Source organism: Cydia pomonella, chromosome 1, assembly GCF_033807575.1.
Source record: "Cydia pomonella isolate Wapato2018A chromosome 1, ilCydPomo1, whole genome shotgun sequence".
NCBI classification, from domain to species: Eukaryota; Metazoa; Arthropoda; class Insecta; order Lepidoptera; family Tortricidae; genus Cydia; species Cydia pomonella.
In genome coordinates, this window is record NC_084703.1 from 8,314,686 (window position 1) to 8,327,379 (window position 12,694).

The 12,694-nt window shown below is 34.6% G+C and overlaps 1 protein-coding gene across 3 annotated transcripts in view; it reads right to left on the reverse strand.

The window, feature by feature from the left end:
• Nucleotides 1–9,169: 9,169 nt before the first annotated feature.
• The window catches only part of LOC133529021 (UNC93-like protein), a 127,727-nt gene continuing 124,202 nt past the window's right edge, over nt 9,170–12,694 (reverse strand). For all 3 annotated transcript variants that reach the window (XM_061866723.1, XM_061866649.1, XM_061866802.1), the window contains 2 exons: nt 12,012–12,208; nt 9,170–11,600 (listed from right to left, as the gene is read on the reverse strand). In XM_061866723.1, coding sequence (XP_061722707.1) covers nt 11,478–11,600; nt 12,012–12,208 — 320 coding nt within the window. In that variant the 3' untranslated portion in view covers nt 9,170–11,477. The remainder of the gene's footprint in view (nt 11,601–12,011; nt 12,209–12,694) is intronic.

Here is a 12,694-nt window from a genome sequence, read left to right on the forward strand (position 1 = left end):
CTGTAATAGTGTCAAAATGCATTAAAATTATAATTACACTATACTTATAAACAATGCTGTCCACCTATATAGTACTATTTACAATTATTCACAAAGTTTTGGGTAAAAGTCATTGACCCTTGTAGGTAGCGTCCATTCGGCAGCAGTTATTTAATTTGAATTTTTTCGATATTTACACTAATTCTGTGTATAAATCCTTGTTTATGTAAGTAAGTGAACACTGTTTTTGATCACTGTAATGAGTAATTACGCAAGGTTTAAGGTTTAAGCGGCAACTTTAAGTTCAATTTATCAAATGTTTAGCTTGGATAATTCACTTTATTAATGATGTCAATATTGCCAAAACACTGAGATTATAACTACACTGCACTTATAAACAATCCTGTTCGCCTATATGGCATTTTTTTACAATATTTACAAAATTTTGGCTACAGGTCATTGACCGTAGTAGGTAGCGTCCTTTCGGCGGCAGTTATGTAATTTGAATTTTTTCGATATTCGCACTAATTTAGAGCATGAATCTTTGTTTATATACGCATGTAAACACTATTTTTAATCACTGTAATGAGATAGGTGGAATAATATTATAGTTTTTACGTAAAAAGTCACAATTTGAAAGATTTAAGTAAGGGCACACTATTTGAACCAGCAGCGACGTTGTAACACTACAGTTTATTGAGATAACATTTACTGTTATCAATTACACTTTAGTCTATCATTTAAAACACTTTTTTGTCACTTTAGTTTAACTTTTACTATTTTTACGAATTAATTAACGCGCGGTTTGATAACGCACGGCGTCAGCAGCGCCACCCTTTCTCAAGCGCATAATAATTTTTATTTTGAATTACGACAGGTAGGTACCTAAATATATACAAAACAGTAATAAAAATAACAAAATGAGTTCATATTGTTGGCATCATCTGCTGTAATAAAACGTTGTCACTTTATGACATTCAAATGGCCGCGACTCCACGCGACGCGACCAACAACAATCGTTAGCAAAATTACTTAGTGATTTAAAGTCATTTTGTTTAATTTTCAGTGATTTCTAAGTTTTTAGTTTTTTTATTAGAGAAGTAAATTTTCATTAAAACTTTAATTTGTTTTTTTTTATTCGTTAATGGTTACAGAAATACACTTAAATTGTAAAAAAAGAATGCCATTTTTTATTGTAAAAAAATGTATCACATAAAATAAGTATGTTTTAAGTTATAGCCAAAAAACTCAGTGGCCCTTATTTTCTTTTGAGGAGTATATATTGTTATCTCAAACATTAACTACATTTTTTTAAACTTGTCTAAAACAATAAAAATTAAAAAAATTGTATATACTTGAACACATAAAAAAAAACAAAAGTTAGTCACCGGGCGAGATTCGAACCCGTAACGCTCGTTTAGCAGTCCGCGTCTTAACCCGCTGGACCAGACGGACAGTGGCCGGTAACACGAAATTAGCGACCATATTCTGCGTCGAAAGAAAAACGCATGAAAACTCGAAAACACGCGTTTTCCCAAACATAAGACTAATCTAGATAGATTGTATACCCCCAAAAACCCCCATATACCAAATTTCAGCGAAATCGTTAGAGCCGTTTCCGAGATCACAGAAATATATATACAAGAATTGCTCGTTTAAAGGTATAAGATAAGATATTGTATAAAACCTCACCTAAAAAGAAAGATGAATAAGAATAATAATAATACAATAATAGCCTTTATTAATAATTTTATAAAAAACATTCCTTCTTATTACTACTTAAATAACTATAAAGAAATTTTGGTTTAAGAAAGTAAATGTACTTAAATAATATTCATATAAGACACCGCTATTTTTATTGTCTTGCTCTTGTTTTATTAATTACCTGCAAATCAATGACGCACTGGCACGATATTCTTGTTTAACTTGAGGGAAAATGTTTGGAAATAAACTAATAAACTTAGCAGGAGCCAGATGGTGACATGTCTAGATCATGCTCCATCTGGCTCCTTTGCAAGCTCTTAAGAATTACTTAAAAAAGTCACTGATGTTGAAGGCTTATTACAGAGTCGAGGACTACTTGACAGACAAACATGCATGGTCCAAACCAGAAACTGTAATAAAAACAAGTAGCAATTAAAATCATTGTATTATGTGTAGAGTTATAGGTGACACAGCTCAGGTAAGAAAGTCAGATTTATATAATGTATATTCTCATTTCTTTATTAATTTTATTTTCTTTCCCTTTTGTAAGAATTTGATGTTTTCTGCAAGAGCTACTACGTATTTGTATGATTTGATATTTTATTTTTTGTCAAATTTCGATAAAGAAAAGTAATTGCATAATTTCTATAGTAATGTAAATTGTATTTATTTTTTTGACGACCGGCCTTGCCTAGTGTCTCTAGTCCAATCTAGCTTTTTTTTTGTCGCATCCGCCCTTGGGTGAAAAAAGAATATAGTCTGTTCGGAAAGAAAAGAGTCGTGGAATGTATTATGCCCCATACACTGAAAGAAATGGTTTGCATAACTGTAACAAAATTTTGGTTACTGTTTACACAAAAATTGGGACTTGCGAACTATGTGTTATATGTTACAAAACCGCTTGCACTACAAAATAAGTTTGTAAATTTATGCAAAGTTTATTTTCTTATAACCGTAGTTTAGTTATTTAGTAAAGTTACAAAACCAGTTCGGCTATCTATTTTTTTCAGTGTACATTCCACGACTCTTCTCTTTCCGCACAGACTCTACAAGTGTTGTATGGAACTTATAAGTTATACCTTTATTCACCTGCACTGCACGAATTGTACCCCTCTTTTTTACTACAGCCACAAATATATTCTATCACTTAAACAATAGTGTAATATTTTCGTTTCGTCAATCATCTTCTGATACAAATCGTAAAGACATTCTTAAAAAATTTGATTTGTAATTTTTATTTCAAATGTCTCGCTGAAAAAGGTTGAATACCTTACGGTCAAAAAATATGTGTCGAGAACTCGTCAATTACATAACAGTAGGTAACTGAAATAATCTTGACGAGGGCAATTTCATTATATGCTTCGCCAGAACGATTCCCTGCCTTCGGCGGCACTCGTGGGGCACTGTTGCTACAAATTCTTAAAACTTACTGTATTACCTATTTGCGTAGGTACCTATTATTATAGTCGCACGTGTATTAAAAATAACAAGGTGTTCACATGTGTCCAAAAAGGTGTTGGCTCCAATAGGTAGGTATGTACGAGTATTTGAGGGCCTGGTATTATTACCTACATTTTTTTGACACGCAAAAACACAATAAAAGCTATTATAAAGAGAATAGTAAAGAAATACCTACTACCTATCAAATACGAATAAGTAAAAATATTCCGAACAGAAAACAATTGCTTGCGTATTACCCTATAGAGGGAGATATTCCCTGAAATATTGGTGGTAGAGTCAGACCAAGCCAACTTGGCGGCGATATACAACACAGCATAGCACAGACTATACAAGTGTCATTTTAAACGTCAAACGTCTATGAAATTGTGACGTATAAAGTAACATATGCACAATCTATGCTATTCAAACCGCTGCCAAGTTAGCTTGGTCTAACTCTAGTGGCCCCTTACCAATGCATGTTCCATACGAATATACGCCATGTGCCTGTAAGTAATCCTGTGGGTAGGGTAAGCACTTTGTGTCCTAATATGATTATTTCGGTCTTTCAACTGCCAATAAAAACCCTTTTGAGACTAGTTGGTTGTTTTTACCAAATAAAAGAGGGCAATTTTACGCTGTGCCGGCATGATGATTTCCACTTACCAGAAATTAACGCCTTGTGGTTTTAGTTCGGCAAATGTTTTTACATAAGTTTGCAATTAATTAAATGACAAATGTTTGGTATAGGCAGGTACAGGTACTGTCGTTTCGTGCTAACAAATATTATCTAATATTACAGCTAAAACATATTTAGTCGGTTTATGTGAAATGTAAAAGTTTTGGGTTATTTTCCGTTCATACCATCAAGTTGTTACCACTGGTAAAACGTTGTTTTTCTTATTTGTTACCATAATTCTAACTTTTGGACAAATATTTTGACTTACTATAATCAAAATATTTATAAATATTATGTCTAATCCAGAAACTTGGAACATGAACATCCAGAAACATGGAGTACCTATTAACTTATATATCTCTATACAAATCATTACCAAAATGATTGCTTAAAAATTACCAGGTCAACCGGGATAAGGGCGTCACCGGTTTATAAAATATTTTATACTCCTTAAAAACATGTTTTATAATGCAGTTTAATGTGCGAAATATTCGTTTCTAAGGTTAAACACATTTGGTTTTTAGCTTTACTGAAAGTAGTAAGAATTATTTGTGTAATGTAAGAAGTAGTAAGAATTATATGTGTAATATTATGTAAATATTATTCGATCATCTTTCGTTACAAATTAAAGGAAAAAAAAAATGTTTTGTTGTGTTTTGATAGCATGCCTTGTGATCGTCTTTTAGGGAATACGTATGATGTTTTCAATTTTAAAAACGTTCTTTTTTTATGGATTTTAAACAGCAACTTACAAGTACGATTATGTTATCTCGTTCGTCATTGTTCTCGGCCATACGCTTGACTTGACAGACGATAGACAGAATGAAGATGAGGAGATAATTGATAAATTCATAGAAGATGGACGTTGAAAATAACATTTGCAGTCAGTGCTATCAAAATCACTGCCAGCTTGGTCTAACTCTACGTTTTCGAATAAAGCTCCTAGACAGCGTCATTTTGTCCGACATCTTTTGCAAACATCGTCATATTTCAACCAATTTACACAAAACTTTAACAAATTATACACTTAAATCTTCCTCGAGAATCGCTCTATTAATAGGTGAAAACAACATGAAAATCCGTTCAGTAGTTTTTGAGTTTATCGCGAACATACTAACTGAGAAATACCCATACACAGCGAAATTTGTCGCCAACTTTGGCCACATCAAGCGCTGCGGTCGTTTTTGTTTTCCCGCCAAGCCGTCTGCACCCGGCCAATATAGAGATTACTGTACCAAAAGTTTACGTAAATCGCATTAGCCAGTGTAGGATTTTAATTATTAATTATAAAAAGTTAAATAAAATCATATCTCAGAAAATAGCAGAGATAATAAACTGAAACTTACAAGAAATAATACTTGTTATGAGGGCTCTTAATAAAAAAATAAGTTTTTGGCAAAAATTTCATTTTTGGTACAAGCTTTTATCGCTGACTGTACTTTTCTTTCCACAGGCAACTAATACTCATCGAGTCAATTCTAAAAACCCCAAACACAATTAGGTTGCGTTGTTTTATCACAGAGTTCCTATGTCCACCTCTTGTCTCCATCATCAGATTAGCTCGATGGCACCATAATATTGCATTGTCACCCGACTTATGGGAAGTGGATCAAACTTAACTTGCAAGATTTCATTACAAACAGACAACGGTCAGGTGAAAGTAAATAAAAGCTTGTAAAAACTGTAAACATTTCGTGGAAGAGCCGATTTTCTATAAAAAAACCGGCCAAGAGCATGTCGGGCCACGCTCAGTGTAGGGTTCCGTAGTTACTCTTCCGTCACAATAAGCTAAACTGGAGCTTAAAGTATAGTAAATTGTTAACCAAAGGATGAAACGGTACCTTTCACGCGAGTTAAAAAAATAGGCAAATTTGCATAATCAGTACCTAATTAAAGTAAGTAAGTAATTAAGTAAGTCTTTTTACTATGAAGGGGGAACATTTTGCGATAACTTAAAAACAGCTAAACTGATCATGTCCGCTATAGTTTTCATTTAATGTCTTTCTTAAGCTCTACTTCCACGATTTTTTTTCATAATTTTTGGACCTATGGTTCAAAAGTTAGAGGGGGGGGGGGGACAATTTTTTTTTCTTTCGGAGCGATTATCTCCGAATATATTCACTTTATCAAAAAATTTTTGTTGAAGACTCCTATTAGTTTTGAAAGACCTTTTCAACGATACCCCACACTGAAGCAAAAAAAAAAATCACCCCCACTTTACGTGTAGGGGAGGTACACTCAAAAAAATTAAATTTTTAGATTTTTATTGTACGACTTTGTCGGCTTTATTGATTTATATATCCATGCCGAATTTCAGCTTTCTAGCACTAACGACCACGGAGCAAAGCCTCGGACAGACAGACAGACAGACGGACATGGCGAAACTATAAGGGTTCCTAGTTGACTACGGAACCCTAAAAAACGGCTACGCTCTTTATGAAACATGTTTTCAATACCTACAGTATTCTACAAGATGTAGCCAATACAAGGGATCAAAAACAGTAATTAACGACCTCATATAGAAAATAGTGTAATCTGGGTAAACGTGTCTATAATGCGCAAAAAGCATTTATCCAAACCTAATTTCCAGCGGCGGCAACCATGATACCTATGGTTCCATTTTTATCATTTGTCACTATGCCCGGTACTTTCGCGCTTACATACTTGTTAGAACGTGACAGGTATTGTGACAAATGATAAAGAGCCGACCATCTTAGCCCTACAGATGTTGTAAACATTGACATATCTAAGGACGGGCCTTACGGACACTAAGAATGGTGTCACTCTCGAGCAGTCTAACGGACCTAGTTGCTATCAATATGTTTTTTTGTTTTCATTCACCGACCAAAAAAATATTAATCTATCTAAAAATAATCGGCATTTGCATATAACTGACAAGAAGTTTAACTTTTTGTGCATATAACTGACCAGAAGTTTAACACTGTCATGTCAACATTGTTTGACTTAAATGTCATAATCATAATATTCATAATCAACGTTTCATTTGATTTATCAACGTGAAGTGGCCCGTTACGACGAAAGTGGACCCGCGCGAAGACGCCTTTTCATATAAACGTACCATTTTCCTCTCTGGATATTAACATTCTTAATTTTAACAGTAATCAAAAAATCGAAAAGTTAAAACGTAGAGGCATAGCTATTGTTACTACATACATACATCAAATTATGTAAAAATATTTACCATAATCCTTAATGTCCAGAGAAAACGTGGACTACGTTTGTATGGAGATGCGGCCGTCCCTTTTCCTTTTAAGAGTTAGGTAAAAGAGGTTCTAGAATCTGTTCAATGAGGTCTCATTTAATTATCTCATTAACAGGAGTTTTTATGTACCTAGCAATTTTTTTTCCATTTTTCTCCTTAAACGTCATAAAATCTATAATGTTTCATACTTAAATATGTTCCAGGCAGGAGCCGAGTACTATTTGCTGTAAAAATATTGGTAATTAATTTGTTAGCACCTGAAAGAGAAAATACACACTATCTGAAAATAAATAATATACCTAAGTTTACGACGATCTTGACATTTAGTAGGTCATATACGCCGAAACCAAAAGTCCGTTCCTAGTGTTCTTAGTATGAGGGCCCTTCACTAATATTTTTTTTTAAACCACCTTATTTATATGCATAGCAACAATATATATATATACACACCGTGTTTTTATTGAATTCAGTTAACTTCGGGGTATCGGTAAGTACGTTTAAGGAAACTAAATGGCATAATTAATTTAAAAAAAAAAAATTACTATCTTTATTTTTATAAAAAGTAACTAAATGTTGCATACAGAATTGTTGTAACACGGGCATTACATTTAACTCAACCAAACAATTGAAAACTGTGACATATCAATGTCATTTCGAACATCGATCGTCTGAGATAGTACTTATGTTTAGTAGCAAATGTATGAACTCACACTAAACACTAATCAATAAGTAAACAGGCCCTAAGGCAAGTGTACACGCTCGTAAAGGCCTTATAAGATAAAAATTAATAATTGATTATCTCCGAAATGGAGTTAATTAGAATATCGGTGTCTTTGAGAAAGTTACTTAATTTAAGCTCAGGAATGCACCCTCGAAATTAACGCAAATCAAAAAAAACACGGTGTATAAATAAAAGGGGCCTAATGCAAAATTGCAGTTTTTAATAATATTGAGTTTATCCACGTATTAATCAAGGGCAATCGCCATGAAAAAATTCACTCGGAAGTTAGTTTATATTTTTGAGGCACAGACTCTAAGCAAAACTGCAAAAAAACACGATAAAATGTCTAATTTTCATTTATTTTCAATTGTATATCATTATCCTGCATAATATGGTAATATTCTTTCATAGCGCAGGAATCAGGCCGCGTAGCCAACGTTACAATCGTTAACGCTCCGTAGCGTAGCGTAGTCATCTCTCTCTATCACTCTCCATATTAGTGCGACTGTGACAGTTGCGTTTCGTTCGCCACGGAGCGTGAACGATATGCACGTTGGCTACGCGGGCTGGGCAGCTACGTTGTATGCAAGGCTTTTAACAGTTTTAACCCTTTTCCAGGCCGCACCAATCTACAAAGTTTTCCCAAAAAATCCAAATATATTCCAATTAATACAGTCTTGATGATTCATTTGAAGACAAGTAACATTTCCTGAAAGTGTAATCTAATTTGAACCTTAAATCAGAATGCTAAAGTTGAAATTCTAATGGCGCGTATGTGGTCGATAAATCGTACTATGCCTGGAAAAGGGTTAACGCAGTGGTACTTAAATGAATATTCTAGAAACTTGTCAACGGCGCTGTTATTCTCATGTATAGGGTGACAGTCCAGTTTAGTATGAAAAATTTAGTTCTGACGAAATTCCGCAATATGGCGCGTGATCATATATTACTGGTCAGGCTTTAAATCGATTTACGATTTAGCGTCAATATCAAGTCGTTAGACGAGTTCTCTTGTTCACCTCTGGATGCCCTATTTAACATTCAATTTATAAGTATAAAATATATATTGTAGCAGCAGTGATTTGACTTTAAGCTAGCACGCTGCAAGGACATACTCTCCATTTAGACAGACTCTTGCTGGTTCAGCAAAAGAAAACAGTTGTGTCCATTTATTTTTAATTGTGTCCCTAGTCGGATCAGTGGAAGCGCGTAAATAAAATTGTAGGGAAGCCCGACCTGATTTGACTGGGACTGATTACTCAACTGGGACTAAACCAAGAAGGCGGCGGACATTCAGGTTTATCGTCGTTTTGCCATGTACTGAGGTGTGCCTACCTTTTGTTGTTACAGAACCTAAGTTTCCCAAATAGCAAGCTCAGCTAATTAAGTATCTGAGGTCCTCGTCAAGGTAATAGAAACACGCAAAGACCAAACAATTTCTATGTTTATTTTCATCACAAACTCATTCACATCGTTAATAATATAACATAATATTTAATCAAACAAATAATAATGGTTATCTCAAAAATAGAGCAATTTTATTTATATTATATACTACCACTAATTTAAATTTACATTAAAATAATAATATGCTTATATTTATACATTTTACTGTAATTATCACGTGGTTTTGTTACCCTAGCAATCGGTACACACCTCGTCGTACTATATAATTTTATTATAAATTAAATTATATAAAGCTGTGTAGGCCAAGAAGAGAATTTATATAAATGTTACAAACTCCGATCAATTTCGACAGTTCACGTTTAAATTGTAAGTGGTCACAATACATTTCAGCGTCTATCACAGGCCCAAACAAGTACTGCTCATTGCATTGTTTAAACAAATTATTTTTTATTTTCATTTCAAATTGTGACCATTTTTGTTTTGATATGTTTTCTTTATTGGCCCCTCCGGCACTTGGGATGTAAATTAAAGTTCAGCAACATTGAAACCTACGGTTCCATTCCACAGGCTCTTTGCTTCGGTCAAAAAACATATGGATAGTTCTACAGAGCGCTGTGAGTTGCTCACAAAACATACGCACAAACTTAAGTAACTACCTAAGTATTTATAAGCTTGTAAGGGTTACACAATTAATTTATTTGATCTAAGTACCTACAATAGGACCTGGGCCGCTCTACACCGCTGCCCGAGTCGTTTACGATTGACATATTTCTGTACACGAAAACCTGTCTCACGATATTATCAAAAATAATTAAAAATAATATCAACAATCTTACCTACATTACCTAACATTGTATGAATGGAGCTATGGATTGTATAATATTGGAATCAATGCGTTCGCTTCTAAGTCCTTAGCTGGAAATACATATTACAGTCATTGTTAAAACAATAATGCAATATAAAATCACTCTTTAAACGAATTGAGCAGTCTTTATCGTATTGCATTATTCGTATTTAGAAATAACGTTATCAATGATTTTAATAAAATAATACAATAGAAAGTCGAATAATTCATATTTAAAATAATACGAGTGAAGCCACTTCATGATCCAAGTAAAATACAAAATAATACTCAACAATAGATGAGAACAAGGCTCGTCACTTCTTGCAGGTGGAAGTGTTTCGAGCTCGCACCCACATGTTATTGTTTGATTACTTACAAAACACGCACAAGAGTCGATTAAAGACCACAGTCATTGGAACAGAAGAATAAAGCGCGCAATTACGCACGAACTGTCAACACAGTTGGTTATGCACGCTCGTAATCAGTAATTCATTGTGCCGAACCACTGAACAGCTGCTCTCAATTATAATCTGCACTGCATAGTCGACAACAGAATTTTTATATTTTTCTAATAAATCAATGGTTCGAGTCTTTCTATAATAACTTCTGAGTAATTTTAACAACATAGGTATTACAAGACCAGCCTTAGGAAAGGCTCACCGGTCTTTTAACTCGTGTAAAAGGTTGCCACAATATGTAGAGATAACCCATGTGGTAGTTTTAAATGCTTGCGCTGGCACATGTGATTTTTCCCGATTCGGTCGAATCCGAAATGAAGAAAATTTGTACTTTTTAATACTCATCAACATTCATCTATTGGAAATATAAATAATTCTAAATAAATTCGAGTTTAAATACAGCTCGTCTTTAATTGACGGACCAAATAATCGGACTGGGCAAATAAAATTCCCAAATTCTGTTAAAAGTATTGAAAAATCACATTAATTTCCATTTCGACACTCACTTGCTTAACGAAATGGTAAATATTTAGGGGCAAGCGTCTTGCCGGGCATGGCACTCGCAGTTTTACAATTTATAATTAAGTAGGACTACTTTCTGAGGGTTCTATATAACCAATTTTAGTACCTAATTAATTTCACTGTTCTATAAAACAAATACGAAGTAGGGGTCCAAAATTAGTTGTCAAATGAACGCAATTATACACAATGTTTGAGTGCGTCACGTTGAGTATCCTTGTCCCAGATAGTCAATTGTACCTTCTTATGGTTAAACATAATATTTGTAAAGATTTGTGTGGAGTCCTTTTGGTCCGTGTCGATTAGCACCGCGAAACTGTCCATTTTTGCCCCGGGAAGTAAACTTGTCCATTAAAATATCATGGATAAACTGTTACAACTGTTGGACAGTTTCACGTTCACGTTCTATCGCTGATGATTTCAAAAAAAGTCGTCCGTTGTTGCGCTTCGTATTCGATTTGTGGACACATCAATTTCCCAGGGCAAATGTGGGTGTTTTTGGGTGCTCACAGGTGCGTGATGACGATCTCGTCGTCGATCTCGTCCTTTTCGTCGTCCTCCTCGGGAGGCTGCTTGGCAGCCTCGGCGGCCACGGCTGGGTCCTCGGCGATCGCCTTCAGACGACGGGCCTGCAAACGAACATGCTATTAAACTACTGAAACATAAAATTATCATAGCTTTGCTTATAATAGACCTAATAATATAATTTCAAACGAAGGTCTATGTTCTATTTATATAATAACAGCATTATAAATATTATCAAGCCTACTTAATACCTAAGAATATACTTAAGAGGGAAGTATACAACGAACTCGTTTATACAAAAAGAGAAAAACGTTTTTCAACATCTAATATCATCATCTAAAATTTGTAATACTAAAACGAAAGTATTTTTTTTAAAGCGAAATCCACAACCCTAGATTATATTATGCTTAAGCCATCGACATCAGAATCAAGGTGATTTATTAAGATTTAGTTTAGCGGAATCCGTTTTTTATTTATAGCTTCTAAAAGATAAAAGACTAGTTTAGATGTTTTACCTTTCTCTTGTGCAGGATCTCGACAATGATGTACCCGCAGAAGCCGATAAGAAGCACCACCATCATGACGTAGAGCTTCATGCGCGCGCAGAGGTGCGTGGAGTAGGCGTACGCGACCACGAACCCGGCGCTCTCCCACAGCCGAAAGTTGGAGAAGGCGGCCTCCTTGTTGCGCCGGAAGAGGACGCCGTACAGTCCTGGAAAGGCGGAGATGCTAGGTAAGACATCGTCATTATCATTTCATAGGCCTCTCTTCGAGCACGCAAATTGTGGCGGTAGGTAAGACTAGGGAATAAGAGTAGATTGGTGTCATGCAAGGACGAACACCACTTTGTGAAAGTTTGCACTTCAAAATACAAGGAAAAGGCGTTTATGTAGATTTATTAGACGGAGACTCGGCTGTTTTACTACTAGAGGTATTACTAGCTAAAAGCTTACCGTGACTACAGAGATGCATGTCTTCATAGCATAATAAAAATGGCTATAAATAATTAAAAACCCTCTGTTCTTGATAGTTACCTATCCCTTCTGAACAAGTGACGAACCTATGTATGTTTTTGCTTTGAACAGAACCCAAAATGTGTAACGTGAAACGGATAAATAAGCCAAGGGAAACAAATTCAGAAAACTTCCATTTAAAATAACCTGTGATTTTCTTGAATTTATACATGTCTTATGGTGCT